Below are 22,598 nucleotides of genomic sequence, written 5' to 3'. Positions count from 1 at the left end.
AACCACTGTGCCTTCCTGGCACCCCAAACAGCTCCCCATCCGGAAAGGCTTGTATCCGCAGTCACAATCTCCCAGGATGGTCTTAAGAAGCACGTCCCTCGGGACAGATCTGGACAGAGCCACCAAGAGAGCGATTCTCTTGATTGTTGTTGTTGGGATTTGTCAGAACAAAAGGAATACAAATAAGAAGATTGTCGTCCCTTAGACTTGATGTTCTTATCTTGCGGTAGAAAGGCACCACTGCTGCCGGTAACCGTAGAAATAATGGAGCCCAGGCCTGGACCAAATAAAATCTTTCCCTTGAAGGTAAGAGAAAGGAGTCTTGACTTAGAAGTCATATCTGCAGACCAATACTTCAACCAGGGCGCCCGGCAGGCTAAAACCGCAAAGCCCGAGGCCTTTGCATTCAGGAGAATAATTTGCACGTTCACATCACAGATAAAATAATTGGCAATTCTCAGAGCTTTAATTCTATCTTGAATATCCTCAAGGGGAGACCGCGGCAACTGCAGCCGCCGGTTAAAACAAAAATCCTGTATGTTGAAACATCTTTCTCAGAAAGGTTTCCATTTTCTTTTCCATCGGCTCTCTGAACGAAGAACTATCCTCAAGATGTATAGTAGTACGTTTAGTAAGCGTAGTGATAGCACCATCCACCTTAGGAATGGAGCCCCACAAATCCAGTTGAACAACTGGGAACAACTTTTTAAAAAGTAGACAAGGATGAAAGGAAGATTCAATTCTTTCCCATTTGTTGTTAAAAATGTTTGCCATTTTAACCGGCACAGGAAAAGTCAAAGGAACTTTCCTGTCTTCGTAAACTCTGTCTAATTTAGGTATCATGGGTTCTTTAGCGCAGCCTCTGGAACCTCCAATGTAGACAGGACCTCCTTTAATAAAAAACATAATTTATGCTTACCTGATTAATTTATTTCTCTTGTGATGTATCGAGTCCACGGATTCATCCATACTTGTGGGGTATTCTCCTCCCCTACAGGAAGTGGCAGAGAGAGCACCCACAGCAGAGCTGTCAATATAACCCCCCCTTAGCTCCACCCCCCAGTCATTCGACCGAAGGCTATGAAGAAAAAGGAGAAACTATAGGGTGCAGTGGTGACTGAAAGTTTAAAAATAAAAATATATATGCCTGTCTTAATAAACAGGGCAGGCCGTGGACTGGATACACCACAAGAGAAATAAATTTATCAGGTAAGCATAAATTATGTTTTCTCTTGTAAGATGTATCGAGTCCACGTATTCATCCTTACTTGTGGGATACCAATACCAAAGCTTTAGGACACGGATGAAGGGAGGGACAAGACAGGGACCTTAAACGGAAGGCACCACTGCTTGTAGAACTTTTCTCCCAAAAATAGCCTCAGAAGAAGCAAAAGTATCAAATTTGTAAAATTGGTAAAAGGTATAAGTCGCAGCCTTACAAATCTATTCAACAGAAGCATAATTTTTAAAAGCCCATGTGGAAGCCACCGCTCTAGTAGAATGAGCTGCAATTTTTTCAGGAGGCTGCTGTCCAGAAGTCTTGTATGCCAAACAGATGATGCTTTTCAGCCAAAAAGAAAGAGAGGTAGCCGTAGCTTTTTGACCTTTACGCTTTCCAGAATAGACAACAAACAGAGAAGATGTTTGACGGAAATCCTTGGTCGCTTGCAAGTAAAACTTCAAGGCACGAACCACGTCCAAGTTATGTAACAGACGCTCCTTCTTAGAAGAAGGGTTAGGACACAGAGAAGGAACAACAATTTCCTGATTAATATTCTTATTTGAAACAACCTCAGGAAGGAATCCAGGATTAGTACGCAAAACCACCTTATCAGAATGGAATATAAGATAAGGCGAGTCGCATTGTAACGCAGATAGCTCAGAAACTCGAGCAGAAGAGATAGCAACTAAAAACAGAACTTTGCAAGATAGAAGTGTAATATCTATGGAATGCATGGGTTCAAACGGAACCCCTTGAAGAACATTAAGAACTAAATTCAAACTCCATGGCGGAGCAACAGGTTTAAACACAGGCTTAATTCTAACCAAAGCCTGACAAAACGACTGAACGTCTGGAACATCTGCCAGAAGCTTGTGTAGTAAGATTGACAAAGCAGTCCTTTTAAGGAACTAGCTGATAACCCCTTCTCCAATCCTTCTTGGAGAAAGGACAAAATCCTAGGAATCCTGATCTTACTCCATGAGTAGCCTTTGGATTCGCACCAATAAAGATATTTACGCCATATCTTATGATAAATTTTCCTAGTGACAGGCTTCCGAGCCTGAATCAATGTATCAATGACCGACTCAGAGAATCCCCGCTTAGATAGAATCAAGCGTTCAATCTCCAGGCAGTCAGCTGCAGAGAAACTAGATTTGGATGTTGGAACAGACCCTGAATGAGAAGGTCCTGTCTCAGTGGCAGTTTCCACGGTGGCAGAGATGACATTACCACCAGGTCTGCATACCAAGTCCTGCGTGACCACGCAGGCGCTATCAATATTACCGAAGCCCTCTCCTGTTTGATTCTTGCAATCAGACGAGGTAGGAGAGGAAAAGGAGGAAACGCATAAGTCAGGTTGAACGACCACGGTACTGCTAGAGCATCTATCAGTACTGCTTGAGGATCCCTTGATCGGGACCCGTAACAAGGAAGTTTGGCATTCTGAGGAGATGCTATCAGATCCAATTCCAGTGTGCCCCACTGATGAATCAATTTCGCAAACACCTCCGGATGGAGTTCCCACTCCCCCGGATGAAAAGTCTGACGACTTAGAAAATCCGCTTCCCAGTTCTCCACTCCTGGGATATATATTGCTGATAGATGGCAAGAGTGAGTCTCTGCCCATTGAATTATTTTGGAAACCTCTATCATCGCTAGAGAACTCTTAGTTCCCCCTTGATGATTGATATATGCTACAGTTGTGATATTGTCCGACTGGAATCTTATAAATTTGGCCGAAGCCAGCTGAGGCCACGCTTGAAGCGCGTTGAATATCGCTCTTTTCCAGAATATTTTTATCACCTCTTTCACTTTACCCTTCCTATTACTTAGTGTAGGCAAAGAGAATGACTGGGGGGGGTGGAGTCAAGGGAGGAGCTATATAGACAGCTCTGCTGTGGTGCTCTTTGCCACTTCCTGTTAGGAGGATAATATCCCACAAGGATGAATCCGTGGACTCGTCGTATCTTATAGAAGAAATAAAATCACACAAAGCAGCATGTAAATAATTAATACACTGATTAATTAACCCCAACTGTTCAATAACCCCCCCCCCCCCCCCCCCCCCCGAGGATAGTAACCCTGGATAATATCAAGGTATAAAGGAGCCACACTGTGACCATGTTATAGCATTTTATGTGTAAAAAATTGGAACAATCTTACCTCCAGGATCCATGCTGTGGAACAGAACACAGCCTCTCAAGTGTGACAGTCTTATAGCAGCGCCCCTGACATGGACTTGAGTGAGAGAAAGCAGGCAGTGAAACTGGTCAACACTGATTGCTTAAAGGGACACTGTAGTCAGAAATGAAAATCACAATACAATCGTAATATACATATAAATATATCTTTTTCTAAAGTACCTTCTTTACCAAATATGTTTAGTTTATAAAATATTAATATTGGAAATATTGATTATTTCCAAACCTACCTCTAAGTCAGCCGTTACGGATTCCCAATCCGTGCTGACAACTGCAGTTGAAACATGGCGTCTTTGTTAAATACTGCGCATGCGCGAGTTAGCGCAGCGTCACATCCAACGTCCATCTGCAGATACATAAGGTGAGGAGGAGGTAATTTGGGCTTCAGTGATCAGAAATGCGCATGCGCGATCGAGACTAATTTATGCGCATGCGCATTAGTGACGATTCTGCCAATAATTATATGCATAGGCACGCAATATAATTGGTTAGTGATGTTATGTAGATAATGGCGAAAACGGTGGGCTGGATATGCTTACGTCATTACTGCAAAATAATTATAGAAAATAAAAAGGTATGGATGCTTCGTCTTTATTAAAATAAAGTACAGTAAGTTTTCATATATTATTATTTAATAGAATATTGTATTATTTGGTATGTATATATTAAACGAAAGTAATCCTTTAACACTGATTGCTTAAGAGCTGTTAGCAGTAGTCGGGATGGTTTTGCAGAAACACTTTCCCTGCATCTCCAGACTAACTTTCATCAATACTCTCACTGAGGTTGACATAACTACTTAAAACTCCAGTCCTATCTCGAAGGGCAGATACTCTTTTTCAGGACTCTCCAAATCTTCTGCCACTTCTCTGCAACCTCTTATTGTGACGAAAGGTAAAGAATGACTGGGGTAATGAGGAAGTGGGAGTGATATTTAAGTCTTTGGCTAGGGTGTCTTTGCCTCCTCCTGGTGGCCAGGTGTTGTATTTCCCAACAGTAAGAAAAGAAGCTGTGGACTCTCCCTATCTTAGGAAGGAAAAAGCTATTTAAAAAGTTGCTGCTGGAGTAAATGGGACCCCTGACATCTCATTCCTTGGTAATAATTTAAGTAATCAAAGAAGGAACGGGAAAAGTCTGTGGTGAAGAAGACCAAGGTCTGAAAATGAGATCTAAGTTGAGTTTGCAAAACTTCTTTTAAAAGAACACATAGATGTTCCATTTTAAATTGAAAAGTAAACTCCTCATGTTCTTTATCTGACTCTAAAGAATATTCATCAGCAGATACTTCACCCTCTGACGCAGAGGATAACCGTCAGATCCTGGAGACTGAACAACAAATTTTGCAGAAATAGAAGTAGTGACAATAGTTACTGAAACACAATGCTTAACCTTATGCTTACTTGGTGGTGGCAAAGATTCCAAAGCATTAGAAACTGCAATTTTCAAAAATGTTTTAACCCCCTCTGATTTATCCTGATTAGAATGTATAGCTGTTATGCTAGAAGTACCTTGAGTACTGTGGGATGATGAATGAGACTGCAAAACAGTTAAAGGGACACTGAACCCAGTTTTTTTTCTTTTGTGATTAATATAGAGCATGCAATTTTAAGCAACTTTGTAATTTACGCCTATTATCAAATTGTCTTAATTCTCTTGGTATCTATTTGAAAAGCAAGAATGTAAGTTTAGATGCCGGCCTATTTTTGGTGAACAACCTGGGTTGTTCTTGCTGATTGGTGGATTAATTTAATCGACCAATAAACAAGTGCTGTACAGGGTCTGAACCAAAAATAGCTTAGATGCTTTCTTTTTTAAATAAAGATAGCAAGAGAATGAAGAGAAAGTGATAATAGGAGTAAATTAGAAAGTTGCTTAAAATTGCATGCTCTATCTGAATCTCGAAAGAAACATTTTGGGTTCAGTTTCCCTTTAAGCATGCATTGCATAACTGAGCAGGAGGCATACAATCACCTCCTTACATGATAAACATTTGTTATCAGAGGAGATAGCCATAGAAATAGTGATCCCTGCAAACATAGGAGCAGTCTCAGTCATCCCAGTTTTCTCCATGATGAAAGAAAGTCAGAAACTGAGTAACTGAGTACGGATTGTGGACTCTCACTATCATTAGAAAGAAAGCAAACCTCAGAAACAGATGATGTTCTATGAAATAACAAAGGTAAGCATCCTTAAAATCTATTGTGTACAAACTGACCTCGCAGAATAGTCTGAATAGTTTCCATTTTAAAAAAAAAGGAACTTTAATAACTTTAGTGTTTACTTTCCCTTTAACAAGTTTCTATTGTTTAAAAAGTTAGATAACGCCTTTACTACCCACTCCCCTGCCAACATTGTTATATTAATATACTTTTATAACATTCAAACCTCTAAATATGTGCCTCTTTCTAAGCCACTATAGACAGCCTCTTAATCACATGCTTTATTTGTTTTTCACAACAGGAGACTACTAGTTCATGTGAACCATATAGATAACACAGTGCTCACGCATGTGGGTTCTGCACAACACAGCTAAAATTCATGTCAATAGATAATAAATTAAAAAAAACATGTGATCAGGGGGCTGTCAAGAGGCTTAGATACAAGGTAACCAGAGGTTTAAAGTATATTAATATAACCATGTTGGCTGTGCAAAACTGGGGAATGGGTAATAAAGGGATTATCTATACTTTTTTACAATAAAACATTTTTGAGTTGACTGTCTCTTTAAGAGCTTCTAGATCAGAAATGACCTGAAAGTTCCCTCCTTCCTTCCTTGGAACAATGAATAGGTTGGAGTTCCCATCTACCTGAGCCTTTTTTAGGGTTTCTATGAACATTGGATAGAAAAAAAACCTTCCCTTGGGAGGCCTCAATCTGAAACCTATTCAAATATCCTCGAGACTACATTACTAAAACTAAGCTTCCAGAAAGAGGCGTAACTTACCCCCTACCTGAGCCTCTGGATCGGAGGGCCAAACGCATATAGATTGGCCTGGTATATAGCTTTGCAGCATTGCAATCAGAGGATTTAGAATTTTACATTCTATTTGTTTCCAGATAAAACCAGAGGAACTCCGATGCTGGCAGCTTCCAGGCAGCACACTTACATCATATATAATAGAAAAAAAAAAGAGGGCCATAAAGTATGCACACTATCACGCCAAAGCAAGGCGAAACACGCAGAACTGAAGGCCGGCGTGTGTCAACTTGCGTGAAAATGCAGAAGAGTAAAAAATATACAGTATGTATATATATATATATATATATATATATATATATATAGTATATTTTTTACTCTTCTGCATTTTCATGCAAGTTGACACACGCCGGCCTTCAGTTCTGCGTGCATTGCAGAAAGAAGAAAAAAAAACGGACGCAGAGAATAAACATTTTTAAGGGGAAAATAAACCAGCCACAAAAAAACATAACTGCCCCAAGGCTATGTAGATCTAAAAAATATAATAAATATACACATCTTCATTCAAGACAGATACTGGTGAAGTGGGAGAGGTTTCCAGGAGTAATGGCTCGTGGACTCTAACCACCTGAAACTAGTACAGGGGAAGAGGGCCCTGCTCTGAAGAGATTACAGTCTACAGAAAACCACAATTTTCGGTGTTAAATAACAGGAGATTGTATCGAAATATAAAATACTTTTAAGAAACATTGAATGGGTATTTCAGTCTGTATTTTAAGTCCTGTAAGTAATGTTTACTGTAAGAACATTGTTTATCTAGAAGCATGGACATCAACCTAGAAGGATCATAAAAAGGCCAGCCTCGATAAACTACTACCTTTATAGGGAAAGTTAAGAATTTTATGATTCAGATAGACCATGCAATATTAAACCACTTTCCAAGTTTCTTGTTTTATTTAATATACTTTAATCTCAGAATCCTTTGTTGTAAAGCATACCTAGGTAGGCTTAGCAGCAGCAATACACTACTGGGTGCTAGCTGCTGAATGTTGGCTGCACATACTGTATATGCCTCATCAGTTATGTTCAGCTATCTCCCAGTAGTGCATTGTTGCTCCTTTTACAAAGGATACCAAGAAAATGAAGTAAACTTGAGAAGTACATGTTTCATGTTTAAAATAGCAAGTTCTACTTGAAAAAAAAATGTTGGGATTCATGTCCCCTTAAGGTTTTCATCTTGTGTAAATTGCCGAGCATCAATTCTTTTCAAGGTGTTTTAAAAAAACATAATTTATGCTTACCTGATAAATTCCTTTCTTCTGTAGTGTGATCAGTCCACGGGTCATCATTACTTGTGGGATATTAACTGCTCCCCTACAGGAAGTGCAAGAGGATTCACCCAGCAGAGTTGCTACATAGCTCCTCCCCTCTACGTCACCTCCAGTCATTCGACCAAGGACCAACGAGAAAGGAGAAGCCAAGGGTGTAGTGGTGACTGGAGTATAAATTAAAAAATATTTACCTGCCTTAAAAAACAGGGCGGGCCGTGGACTGATCACACTACAGAAGAAAGGAATTTATCAGGTAAGCATAAATTATGTTTTCTTCTGTTAAGTGTGATCAGTCCACGGGTCATCATTACTTGTGGGATACCAATACCAAAGCAAAAGTACACGGATGACGGGAGGGATAGGCAGGCTCTTTATACAGAAGGAACCACTGCCTGAAGAACCTTTCTCCCAAAAATAGCCTCCGAGGAAGCAAAAGTGTCAAATTTGTAAAATTTGGAAAAAGTATGAAGCGAAGACCAAGTTGCAGCCTTGCAAATCTGTTCAACAGAGGCCTCATTCTTAAAGGCCCAAGTGGAAGCCACAGCTCTAGTGGAATGAGCTGTAATTCTTTCAGGAGGCTGCTGTCCAGCAGTCTCATAAGCTAAACGAATTATGCTACATAGCCAAAAAGAGAGAGAGGTAGCAGAAGCTTTTTGACCTCTCCTCTGACCAGAGTAAACGACAAACAGGGAAGACGTTTGTCGAAAATCTTTAGTTGCCTGTAAATAAAATTTAAGGGCACGAACTACATCCAGATTGTGCAAAAGACGTTCCTTCCTCGAAGAAGGATTTGGGCACAAGGATGGAACAACAATCTCCTGATTGATATTCCTGTTAGTGACTACCTTAGGTAAGAACCCAGGCTTAGTACGCAGAACTACCTTATCCGAGTGAAAAATCAAATAAGGAGAATCACAATGTAAGGCTGATAACTCAGAGACTCTTCGAGCCGAGGAAATAGCCATTAAAAATAGAACTTTCCAAGATAACAACTTTATATCAATGGAATGAAGGGGTTCAAACGGAACACCCTGTAAAACGTTAAGAACAAGGTTTAAACTCCATGGTGGAGCCACAGCTTTAAACACAGGTTTAATCCTGGCCAAAGCCTGACAAAAAGCCTGAACGTCTGGAACTTCTGACAGACGCTTGTGTAACAGAATGGACAGAGCTGAGATCTGTCCCTTTAAGGAACTAGCGGATAACCCCTTTTCTAAACCTTCTTGTAGAAAAGACAATATCCTAGGAATCCTAACCTTACTCCAAGAGTAACCTTTGGATTCGCACCAATATAGGTATTTACGCCATATTTTATGGTAAATCTTTCTGGTAACAGGCTTCCTAGCCTGTATTAAGGTATCAATAACTGACTCAGAAAAACCACGCTTTGATAAGATCAAGCGTTCAATTTCCAAGCAGTCAGCTTCAGAGAAGTTAGATTTTGATGTTTGAAAGGACCCTGAATCAGAAGGTCCTGTTTCAGAGGTAACGACCAAGGTGGACAGAATGACATGTCCACCAGATCTGTATACCAAGTCCTGCGTGGCCATGCAGGCGCTATTAGAATCACTGATGCTTTCTCCTGTTTGATTCTGGCAATCAATCGAGGAAGCATCGGGAAAGGTGGAAACACATAAGCCATCCTGAAGGTCCATGGTGCTGTCAAGGCATCTATCAGGACCGCTCCCGGATCCCTGGATCTGGACCCGTAGCGCGGAAGCTTGGCGTTCTGTCGAGACGCCATGAGATCTATCTCTGGTTTGCCCCAACGTCGAAGTATTTGGGCAAAGACCTCTGAATGAAATTCCCACTCCCCCGGATGAAAAGTCTGACGACTTAAGAAATCCGCCTCCCAGTTCTCCACTCCCGGGATGTGGATTGCAGACAGGTGGCAAGAGTGAGACTCTGCCCAGCGAATTATCTTCGATACTTCCATCATTGCTAGGGAGCTTCTTGTCCCTCCCTGATGGTTGATATAAGCTACAGTCGTGATGTTGTCCGACTGGAACCTGATGAACCCCCGAGTTGCTAACTGGGGCCAAGCCAGAAGAGCATTGAGGACTGCTCTCAATTCCAGAATGTTTATTGGAAGAAGACTCTCCTCCTGATTCCATAGTCCCTGAGCCTTCAGAGAATTCCAGACAGCGCCCCAACCTAGTAGGCTGGCGTCTGTTGTTACAATTGACCAGTCTGGCCTGCTGAATGGCATTCCCCTGGACAGATGTGGCCGATAAAGCCACCATAGAAGAGAATTTCTGGTCTCTTGAATGGAATGAAGGACACGGCATGCATTTTGAAGTTTTGTTAACCTGTCCTCTGTCAGGTAAATCTTCATTTCTACAGAATCTATCAGAGTCCCCAGGAAGGGAACTCTTGTGAGTGGAAAGAGAGAACTTTTCTCTTCGTTCACTTTCCATCCATGCGACCTTAGAAATGCCAGTACTATCTCTGTATGAGATTTGGCAGTTTGAAAGCTTGAAGCTTGTATCAGTATGTCGTCTAAGTACGGAGCTACTGAAATTCCTTGCGGTCTTAGTACCGCCAGAAGAGTGCCCAGAACCTTTGTGAAGATTCTTGGAGCCGTAGCCAGTCCGAATGGAAGAGCTACAAACTGGTAATGCCTGTCTAAAAAGGCAAACCTTAGATACCGGTAATGACTTCTGTGAATCGGTATGTGAAGGTAAGCATCCTTTAAATCCACTGTGGTCAAATACTGACACTCTTGGATCATGGGCAAAATTGTTCGAATAGTTTCCATCTTGAACGATGGAACTCTTAGGAATTTGTTTAGGATCTTTAAATCCAAGATTGGCCTGAAGGTTCCCTCTTTTTTGGGAACTACAAACAGATTTGAGTAAAACCCTTGTCCTTGTTCCAACCGCGGAACTGGATGGATCACTCCCATTAATAAAAGATCTTGTACGCAGCGTAGAAACGCTTCCTTCTTTGTTAGGTTTGTTGACAACCTTGACAGATGAAATCTCCCTCTTGGGGGAGAGGATTTGAAGTCCAGAAGGTATCCCTGAGATATGATCTCTAACGCCCAGGGATCCTGAACATCTCTTGCCCAAGCCTGGGCGAAGAGGGAAAGTCTGCCCCCCACTAGATCCGGTCCCGGATCGGGGGCCCTCAATTCATGCTGTCTTAGGGGCAGCAGCAGGTTTTCTGGCCTGTTTGCCCCTGTTCCAGGACTGGTTAGGTTTCCAGCCTTGTCTGTAGCGAGCAACAGCTCCTTCCTGTTTTGGTGCAGAGGAAGTTGATGCTGCTCCTGCTTTGAAATTACGAAAGGAACGAAAATTGGACTGTCTAGCCTTGGCTTTGGCCTTGTCCTGAGGCAGGGCATGACCTTTACCTCCTGTAATGTCATCAATAATCTCTTTCAAGCCGGGCCCGAATAAGGTCTGCCCTTTGAAAGGAATATTAAGCAATTTAGATTTAGACGTAACATCAGCTGACCAGGATTTTAGCCACAGAGCTCTGCGTGCCTGAATGGCGAATCCTGAATTTTTAGCCGCAAGTTTAGTTAAATGTACTACGGCATCTGAAATAAATGAATTAGCTAACTTAAGGAATTTAAGTTTGTGTGTGATGTCATCTAGTGTGGATGATTGAAGTGTCTCTTCCAGAGACTCAAACCAAAATGCTGCTGCAGCCGTGACAGGCGCAATACATGCAAGAGGTTGCAATATAAACCCTTGTTGAACAAACATTTTCTTAAGGTAACCCTCTAATTTTTTATCCATTGGATCTGAAAAAGCACAGCTATCCTCCACTGGGATAGTGGTACGCTTAGCTAAAGTAGAAACTGCTCCCTCCACCTTAGGGACCATTTGCCATAAGTCCCGTGTGGCGGCGTCTATTGGAAACATTTTTCTGAATATAGGAGGGGGTGAGAAAGGCACACCGGGTCTATCCCACTCCTTAGTAACAATGTCAGTAAGTCTCTTAGGTATAGGAAAAACGTCAGTACTCGTCGGTACCGCAAAATATTTATCCAACCTACACATTTTTTCTGGGATTGCAACTGTGTTACAATCATTCAGAGCCGCTAATACCTCCCCTAGTAACACACGGAGGTTCTCAAGCTTAAATTTAAAATTTGAAATGTCTGAGTCCAGTTTATTTGGATCAGAACCGTCACCCACAGAATGAAGCTCTCCGTCTTCACGTTCTGCAAACTGTGACGCAGTATCAGACATGGCCCTTGCATTATCAGCGCACTCTGTTCTCATCCCAGAGTGATCACGTTTACCTCTTAGTTCTGGTAGTTTAGCCAAAACTTCAGTCATAACAGTAGCCATATCTTGTAATGTGATTTGTAATGGCCGCCCAGATGCACTCGGCGCTACAATATCACGCACCTCCTGAGCGGGAGATGCAGGTACTGACACGTGAGGCGAGTTAGTCGGCATAACTCTCCCCTCGTTGTTTGGTGAAATATGTTCAATTTGTACAGATTGACTATTTTTTAAAGTAGCATCAATACATTTAGTACATAAATTTCTATTGGGCTCCACTTTGGCATTAACACATATAGCACAGAGATATTCCTCTGAATCAGACATGTTTAACACACTAGCAAATAAACAGCAACTTGGAAATACTTTTCAAAGTAATTTACAAATAATATGAAAACGAACTGTGCCTTTAAGAAGCACAGAAAATATTATAACAGATAAAATAATTAAGTTATAGCATCAATCTTTGTCAGAATATACAGTTTTAGCAAAGGATTGTTCCCCTCAGCAAATGATAACTAACCCAGGCAGCAGAAAAAAAACACACAAATAAACGTTTTTTATATCACAGTCAATACAATCAGCACAGCTCTGCTTCAAAGATTACTTCCCTCAAAAAAGACTCTTGAGATCCCTGAACTCTGTAGAGATGAACCGGAACATGCAGGAAGAAAATGAATCTCTGACTGAGTTTTTCTGATGCATAGTGAAAGCACCAAAATGGCCCCTCCCCCTCACACATAACAGTGAGAGAGATCAGTAAACTGCTCTAATTTAAATCAAAACTATTGCCAAGTGGAAAAAAAGTGCCCAAAACATTTTTTCACTCAGTACCTCAGAGAAAAAAACGTTTTTACATGCCAGCAAAAAAACGTTTTACCTCAATAATTAATTGTCATTTAAAACCTATTGCAAGTCCCTGCAAAATAGGTTAAGTCTATGTATACAGTTTAAAAGCCAGAGAAGTACCATTTCCCAGAAAACTGAAGTGTAAAATATACATACATGACAGCCTGATATCAGCTACATCTACTGCATTCAAGGCTGAGTTTACATTATAACGGTATGGCAGGATTTTCTCATCAATTCCATGTCAGAAAATAATAAACTGCTACATACCTCTTTGCAGATTAATCTGCCTGCTGTCCCCTGATCTGAAGTTTACCTCACTCCTCAGATGGCCGAGAAACAGCAATATGATCTTAACTACTCCGGCTAAAATCATAGAAAAACTCAGGTAGATTCTTCTTCAAATTCTACCAGAGAAGGAATAACACACTCCGGTGCTATTATAAAATAACAAACTTTTGATTGAAGATATAAAAACTAAATATATCACCATAGTCCTCTCACACATCCTATCTAGTCGTTGGGTGCAAGAGAATGACTGGGGGTGACGTAGAGGGGAGGAGCTATGTAGCAACTCTGCTGGGTGAATCCTCTTGCACTTCCTGTAGGGGAGCAGTTAATATCCCACAAGTAATGATGACCCGTGGACTGATCACACTTAACAGAAGAAATGTATGCTTGAAGTCAAATACTTACACTTTTCTTTGCGGTGGGCTCATTTTGAGGTAAGGAACCAGATGCCAGAACTGGTGAACCTGCTGGAGTGCAAAGCTCTGGAAATGGATTTGGGATTGCAGGCAAAGAGGATGTGCGCAGTTGCTCTTCTTGAAGACGCCTTGAAAAAGAAGAACAACATTTTAAGAAAAAGAACAAGATTTTTTTTTTAAAATCAAGTGCTATAAAATATTAATCCATTGTTAAACACTAAAAGCCACTTGGTGTCGGCAGAAACATCCTACATAACTTCAGCACTCCTTCCCTTTATAATATACAGCATACTGTATTCTCCTAATAGCCTTACTTCAAGTATACAGTAAGCAAATAGGAGCTATTTAAAAATGATGTCAGAGGATTGAACCTAAAATCAAGCAAACCAGACATGGAAATAAAATTAGGGTATCACTTTGCATAACTGATTTATTAATATAAAATATTGCATTTTCACAAATTTATAGAGGAACACTTCCAAGAAAAGGTTTCCTTTTTATTATGTATTTAATATGTATTTAATATATATATATATATATATATATATATATATATATATAAATAAATCAAAGGATGCAGGATAGCGCAGGTAAAACAGCTAGTATACACAGATCTAAATTAATGACGATATAATATCATAAAGAGTATAAGTCTGCGGCCAGTTATACCCAGAGCAGTAACACAAAAGGCACAATAAAATAAAAATACAAAATACAAAATATATAAAATATATGTATGAGGTAAAGAACACAGTCCCAGAGGTAGATAAAAATTATTATTTTATTGTGCCTTTTGTGTTACTGCTCTGGGTATAACTGGCCGTTTCACCTGCGCTATCCTGCATCCTTTGATTTTCATTTTGTACTGTATAAGAGGTGTGAAGGGACTCCTTTGCATTTTAGGATTTGGCTGCAAGTCACCCACAGCTAGGGTGGTGTATAGAGGTGCCCTGTGAGACCATCTGGGCATTCTAATTTCTGTATAGTAGCGCCATAGGGTGATTTAGGGGCTTCTGTCCTTACCACATCAATCTTTTTTGTTTTATATATATATATATATATATATATATATATATATATATATATATATATATATATATATATATATATATATATATATATATATATACACACACACATATACACAGTGTATGCTCATCTGAGGTGGTGAGAGTCCATTACACCTGGGATTCAACTCCTGGCCACTAGGAGGCAGCAAAGATTCCCAAATACTCCAAAGAGTATTCTACTCTCCCACCTTACTGGCCATTCATACATATAGCCAAGTAAGAAGTAAAAAAGGTAGGAAATACAGAATAGGGAAATGAGATGCAAAACAAACTGATGCTAACCAAAATGAACAATTAAAATTAAATAAATAGGGCAGGCCTTGTGGACTCTCCACCTCAAATTTTCCTACCACACGCTTCTTCTGAAGAAGCTAAAACATCGAAGTGGTAGAATTTAGTAAAAGTATGTAGGGATGACCATCTCGCCGGCCTTGCAAATCTGTTCAACAGAAGCCACATTTTTATATGCCCAGAAAGTAGAAACTAATCTGGTAGAGTGAGGTTGTGAAGTAGAAGAAGAGACCAAGGAGGAAAAGCTTAACATCTGTACCAAATCCGCAAAACAAGTTCTGTAAAACCACGCTTGAGCAATCAGAATAGCTCTTGCTTGATTCAAGCTATTACTCTTGAAAGCAGAATAGTTGGAGGAATAAAGGTATGTTAGATAACGAGACCAAGGAGCTGCTAGAAAATCCACAAACTCCACCTGTGGATCCCTGGATCTCGCAAAACATCTGGGAAGCAAGCAGCTTGTTTAGATGATAAGCCATCAGGTCTCTCTCCGGAAGACCCAATTTCTTGACTAATTGAAGATATCTAGATGAAGCGACCATTCCCTTGGATGAAGGAATTGTTGACGGAGATAATTCGCTTTCCAGTTCATACCTGGAATATGTATCAATGAAATTATGCAATTGTTTTATGCTCATTTTAGAATTTAAGAGAGGTAAGTGTCTTCAGAAGAGGCCAGCTCTGAAGAGCCCTGAAGTTCACCTCACCTTAGGAGGCCAAACTCCTTGCGCTTTTCTGGATAAAATAAATAATATTAGTAAATAAACCACAAATATTTCTGAACTGTATATAGAAAAAACAAATAATTCAGGAAAAGTAAAAATCAGAGAATCAGAGTGGTAAGAAGTATTGAAAGACTGCACAAACTCAGTGAATAACAGATAGCAAATTTTAACAGTTTAACAAGAATATAATCTAGTTGTGAAAAATAACAATAATAATAAAAAACAAACCTCTTGAAAACTACTTGGAAATCTTACCTCCAGACAAGATAAAGATATGCCAGCATAGGAGATAGGAAATTGTGTTAATTGAACTCTATCAGCAGCAGCAGAGCTACCACTGAGAAGGCAGGCAAAAAAAGTTTAACCCCTTAATGACCGAGGACGTACGCCATACGTCCTCAGAAAAAAGGCAGTTAACGCCTGAGGACGTATGGCGTACGTCCTCCGTTTGGAAAGCAGCTGGAAGCGATCCTCATCGCTTCCAGCTGCTTTCCGGTTATTGCAGGATGCCTCAATATCGAGGCATCCTGCAATAACAATCTGCACCCCTCCGGTGCAGAGAGAGCCACTCTGTGGCCCTCTCTACACCGGACATCGATGGCCGCAATCGTTGGTGGGTGGGAGCTGCAGTGGGAGGCGGGTGGGCGGCCATCGATGGATTCAGAGTCACAGAGGGGGGCGGGAGAGTCAGGGGCGCGCACAGACACACGCGCGTGCACGGGGGATCGGCAGGCGGGCGCGTGCACGGGAGGGAGCGGGTGGGGACCGCTTACACTACAGAAATAATTATGTAATAAGTGGGAGGAAGAGGGGGAATAAATGCCCCCAAAAAGTAATCTAAGGGATCTGGGAGGGGGTGGGGGTAGGGGTTGGTCGTGGAGAAGCTACACTACAGAAAACTGTTAAAAAATTAAATAAAAAAGATAAAAAAATATTGTTAACTGGGTACTGGCAGACAGCTGCCAGTACCCAAGATGGCCCCCAATAAGGCAGGGGGGGGGGTTAGAGAGCTGTTTTGGGGGGGGATCAGGGAGGTTGGGGGCTAAGGGGGATCCTACAAAGTAGCATATGTAAATATGCTAAAGATGTATTTTTTTTTTTTTTAAACTTTTATTTTAGTACTGGCAGACTTTCTGCCAGTACTTAAGATGGCGGGACAATTGTGGGGTGGGGGAGGGAAGGGAGCTGTTTGGGAGATATCAGGGGGTCTGATGTGTCAGGTGGGAGGCTGATCTCTACACTAAAGCTAAAATTAACCCCGCAAGCTCCCTACAAACTACCTAATTAACCCCTTAACTGCTAGCCATAATACATGTGTGATGCGCAGCAGCACTTAGCGGCCTTCTAATTACCAAAAAGCAACGCCAAAGTCATATATGTCTGCTATTTCTGAACAAAGGGGATCCCAGAGAAGCATTTACAACTATTTGTGCCATAATTGCACATGCTGTTTGTAAATAATTTCAGTGAGAAACCTAAAATTGTGAAAAATTTAGCGTTTTTTTTTAATTTGATTGTATTTGGCGGTGAAATGGTGGCATGAAATATACCAAAATGGGCCTAGATCAATACTTGGGGTTGTCTACTACACTACACTGAAGCTAAAATTAACCCTAGAAGCTCCCTACATGCTCCCTAATTAACCCCTTCACTGCTGGGCATAATACACGTGTGGTGCGCAGTCTCATTTAGCAGCCTTCTAATTAGTAAAAAGCAAAACCAAAGCCATATATGTCTGCTATTTATGAACAAAGGGGATCCCAAAGAAGCATTTACAACCATGTATGCTATAATTGCATAAGTTTTTTGTAAATAATTTCAGTGAGAAACCTAAAGTTTGTGAAAAAAATTGTGAAAAAGTGAACAATTTTTTTTATTTGATCGCATTTGGCGGTGAAATGGTGGCATGAAATATACCAAAATGGGCCTAGATCAATACTTTGGGATGTCTTCTAAAAAAAAATATATACATGTCAATGGATATTCAGGTATTCCTGAAAGATATCAGTGTCCCAACGTAACTAGCGCTAATTTTGAAAAAAAGTGGTTTGGAAATAGCAAAGTGCTACTTGCATTTATGGCCCTATAACTTGCAAAAAAAGCAAAGAACATGTAAACATTGGGTGTTTCTAAACTCAGGACAAAATTTAGAAACTATTTAGCATGGTTTTTGTTTGGTGGTTGTAGATGTATAACAGATTTTGGGGGTCAAAGTTAGAAAAAGTGTGTTTTTTTCAATTTTTTCCTCATATTTTATAAATTTTTTTATAGTAAATTATAAGATATGATGAAAATAATGGTGTATTTTGAAAGTCCATTTAATGGCGAGAAAAACGGTATATAATATGTGTGGGTACATTAAATGAGTAAGGGGAAAATTACAGCTAAACACAAACACCGCAGAAATGTAAAAATAGCCTTGGTCCCAAACGGACAGAAAATGGAAAAGTGCTGTGGTCATTAAGGGGTTAAGTACCGTGCTGCCAAAGCATTCCAAAAGAACCACAGTAGCGTGCTTTACTGTAGAAAGAATACCGGAGTTTAAGGTTCACTACTCCAAGTAGGACATGAGACTTTGGAGTGCGCTATGAAAAACAATTTATGCTTACCAGATAACTTCCTTTCCTTCTGGATAGGGAGAGTCCACGGCTTCATTCCTTACTGTTGGGAAATACAACACCTAGCCACCAGGAGGAGGCAAAGACACCCCAGCCAAAGGCTTAAATATCCCTCCCACTTCCTCATTACCTTAGTCATTCTGCTGAGGGAACAATGAAAAGTAGGAGAAACATTAGGGTATAAATGGTGCCAGAAGAATAAAAATAAATAGGGGACCGCCCATAGACAAGAAAAACCGGGTGCGGGCCGAGGACTGAATTGATCTGGTAAGCATAAATTATGTTTTCCTTCCTAAGATAGGTTGAGTCCATGGCTTTATTCCTTACTGTTATGAAAACTATACCCAAGCTCCAGAGGACACAGAATGAATAACGGGAGGGAACAAAAAGGAAGAGGCGGACCCTATTCTGAGGGCACCACAGTCTGTAAAAAACTTTTCTCCTGAAAGCTGCTTCAGCCGAAGCAAAAACATCAAACTTGTAATTTTTTTTATAAAGTATATAAGGAGGACCAGGTAGCCGCCTTACAAATCTGATCCATAGACGCCTCTTTCTTAAAGGCCCAAGAGGAAGCTACTTCTCTAGTGGAATGAGCCGTTATCCTCTCAGGACGACGATGTCCCGCTATCTCGAAGAGACATCAAACAAAGAGGAAGACTGTCTAAACTCCTTAGTAGCCTGAAGATAGAACTTTAAGGTGCGAACCACATCCAAATTGTGAAGTAAGCATTTAGGACACAAGGAAGGAACTACAATCTCCTGATAAATGTTGTGATCGGATACAACCTTAGGAAGCAAACCTAATTTAGTACGTAAAACTGCCTTATTTCCATAACAAAATCAGATAAGGGGGCTCACATTGCAAAGCATAGATCTCAGAAACTCTGCGTGCAGAGGCAATAGCCAATAAACAGAGAACCTTCCAAGATAATTTAATGTCAACAGAATGCAGAGGATCAAATGGAACCTGTTGCAAAACCCAAAGAACAAGATTTAGGCTCCAAGGAGGAGCCCCAGATCTATAAACAGGTCTGTTCCTAATCAGAGCCTTAAAAAAAAAGGTCAAATAAAACCGACAGGGCCGAAATGTGAGGAAACTAGCAGAGAGGCCCTTCTCCAGCCCATCCTGGAGAAAAGATAAGATCCTGGCAACCTTAACTCTGTTCCAGGAAAAACCACGCTCTTCACACCAGAATAAGTAGGTCCTCCACACCTTGTGGTAGATACGCAGAGTAACTGGTTTACGAGCTCGAATAAGAGTATCAATGACACTCTCAGAGAAATGTCTCTTGGCTAAGACTAAGCATTCAATCTCCACGCAGTCAGCCTTGTATCAGCAGGTCTCTGCGGCAAGGTAACTCCAACGTAATAGATGAGGACATCCACACTAGATCGGCGAACCACATCCTACATGGCCACGATGAAGCAATCAGGATTACCGATACCCGCTCCTGCTTGATGCGGGCCACCACTTGAGGAAGAAGCGGTAATGGAGGACAAATATATATGAGTTCAAACTTCCAGGGCACTGCTAGTGCATCTATAAGATCTGCTTGGGGATCCCTCTACCTCAACCCGTACCTGGGTAGCTTGGTATTGAGACGGGACGCCTTGAGATCTACGGCGTCTCCCACAGGGTGCATATCTCTGAAAACGCTTCGGGATGGAGAGACCATTTCCCTGGATGGAAGAATTGCCTGCTGAGAAAATCCGCCTCCCAGTTGTCCATACCCGGAATGTGTATCGCTGGCAGCGAACAGCTGTGGGCCTCTGCCCACTCCAGAATCTGAGATACTTCCTTCATCGCCAAGGAACTTCTCGTTTCCCCCCTGATGGTTGATGTAAGCAACTGAGGTTATATTGTCTGATTGAAATCTGATAAACTGGGACGAACCCAGAAGTGGCCAAGCCTTCAAGGCATTGAAGATTCCCCTTAATTCCAAAATATTGATTGGGAGAGAGGACGACTCCTAAATATACAACCCCTGTGCCTTTCTGGCACCCCAAACAGCTCCCCATCCGGATAGGCTTGTGTCCGTAGTCATAATTTCCCAGGATGGTCTTAAGCATGTCCCTTGGGACAGATCTGGATGGAGCCACCAAGAGAGTGATTCTCTCGACCAGTTGTCTAATACAATCTGTTGAGACAGATCTGAATGATCGCCGTTCCACTGCCTCAGCATGCACAGTTGTAAAGGTCTGAGACGAACCTGGCAAAAGGAATGATGTCCATGCAGGACACCATAAGACCAATCATCTCCATACACTAAGCCACAGAGGGACTCAAGGTTGGTCCGGAGGGCAAGACATGCCAAAGTTATCTTGCAATGTCTCTGGTCTGTTAGAAATATCCTCATGGATATGGAGTCTATATAGTACCCAGGAATTCCACCCTGGTACTTGGGATAAGAGAACTCTTTTCTAAGTTTATCTTCCATCCATATGATCGAAGAAGATTGGGAAGGGACTCTGAGAATTCTTCCACAAGACAAAAGGATGGTGCTTGCACCAGAATATCGTCCAAGTATGGGGCTACTGCAATACCCTGATTTCTGGCAACGGTTAGAAGAGCCCCCAGAACCTTTGTAAAGATTCGTGGAGCAGTAGCTAGGCCAAACAGAATGAACTGGAAGTGCTGGTACAGGAATGCAAACCTCAGGAACTGAAAGTGTTCCCTGTAGATTGGAACATGAAGGTAAGCATCCTTCAGAGCTATAGTGGTCATAAACTGGCCTTCATGAATTAAAGGAAGGATGGACCTTATCGTCTCCATCTTAAAGGAAGGGACCATGAGAAATTTGTTTAAGCACTTTAGGGCCAGAATTGTGCGGTAAGTTCCCTCCTTCTTTGGGACCATGAAAAGGTTTGAATAAAACCCCAAACCTCTTTCTTCGATAGGCACCAGGACAACAACTCTTAAGGAGGATAGATCCCGAACCCACCCTAGAAAGGCATTCCTCTTTTCTGGTCTGGTAAACAGATTTGAGAGAAGGAATCTACCCCTTGGCGGATCCCTGAGATACCACCTCTAGGACCCAGAGACCCTGTACTTCCTTGAACCAGGGGTCTGGAAAAGAAAAAAAAAGACAGTCTGCCCCCTACACGATCAGATCCCGGATTGGGGGCCGCCACTTCATGCTGATTTGTTTCCGGCCGGCTTCTTATTCGGCTTGGATTTGTTCCAGGACTGAGCCGGCTTCCAAGTACTCTTGGATTGTTTGGGCGTGGAGGATTGTTGTCATTGGGATTTGTCATAACGAAAGGAATGAAAATTAGAATATTGTTGTCCCTTAAACTTGTTCTTTTTATCTTGCGGTAGGAAGGCACCCTTGCCTCCGATAATCATAGAAATAATGGAGTCCAGGCCTGGACCAAGTAAAATCTTTCCCTTGAAGGGAAGAGAAAGGAGTCTGGACTTTAAGGTTTCCATTTTCTTATCCATAGGCTTTCTGAACGAAGAACTATCCTCAAGAGGTATAGTAGTACGTTTAGCAAGCGTAGAGATTGCACCATTCACCTTAGGAATGGAGCCCCACGAATCCAGTTGAGAGTCCAGGACCGGGAACAACTTTTTAAAAGTAGGCGAGGGGGAAAAGGAGGAACCATTTCTTTCCTATTCGTTCTCAATAATGTTCGCCATCTTAACCGGCACAGGAAAAGTCAAAGGAACTTTCCTGTCTTCGTAAACTCTGTCTACTTTAGGTATCATGGGTTCTTTAGCGCAGCCTCTGGAACCTCCAACGTAGACAGACCCTCCTTTAATAAAAAATGCAAGTGATCAATTTTAAATCTAAAGGACGGTTCCTCCGCAGCAGGAGGCTTAGACGCCAAGGACTCCGACCCAGAGAGTTCACCCTCTGAAGCTACAGAGGTTAACTCATCGGATAACTGGGACATAATAGGAAAATCCGATAAATATTTAGATGACTCAGGAGAGCTATGTTTAACCTTTCTCTTGCATTTGTTAGGGCGAGGTAATGCACTGAGGGACGCAGACACCGCTGTTAGTACCTGTGCAGCAAAGTCCGCAGGAAGAAGGCCTCCTCCGGATGGAGGACTAGATGGGCTACAGGGCACTGCATGTGGAGTGTATAATGTAGCAAGGGTAGTAATCTCATGGGACGCTGAGTCCTGAGAGGTAGACGGCTCAGAGGGACTAAGAGCCTTAGCAGGTTTGTCTTCCTTCTTAGACTTTAGAATGGTGTTAAGGCATGTGGAACATAATTGAGTGGGCAGGAAAACCACTGCCTCCTCACAAAATAAACAGGTATGATTTAGTACAGAAAGAGTACCTTCTAACATGTCAGAGTCCTCCATAGCTCAGGTTATACTCACAAAAGGACACAAATAAAAATGTTTTTTTTTTTATTATAGAAAACTGCACCTTTATACTCCCAATGGCTGGGGCCCTCAGTGCATTACCTCGCCC

At 41.4% G+C, this 22,598-nt stretch overlaps 1 protein-coding gene across 1 annotated transcript in view; it reads right to left on the bottom strand.

Moving 5' to 3' along the window:
- GRB10 (growth factor receptor bound protein 10) overlaps positions 1–22,598 on the bottom strand; it is a 647,881-nt gene that overhangs the window by 409,031 nt on the left and 216,252 nt on the right. The window contains exon 3 of the mRNA XM_053714305.1: positions 13,455–13,593. Within this exon, the coding sequence (XP_053570280.1) occupies positions 13,455–13,593 (139 nt within the window). The remainder of the gene's footprint in view (positions 1–13,454; positions 13,594–22,598) is intronic.

This window comes from Bombina bombina, chromosome 5 (assembly GCF_027579735.1).
Source record: "Bombina bombina isolate aBomBom1 chromosome 5, aBomBom1.pri, whole genome shotgun sequence".
NCBI lineage: Eukaryota > Metazoa > Chordata > Amphibia > Anura > Bombinatoridae > Bombina > Bombina bombina.
This window is presented reverse-complemented; position numbering and strand designations above follow the sequence as displayed.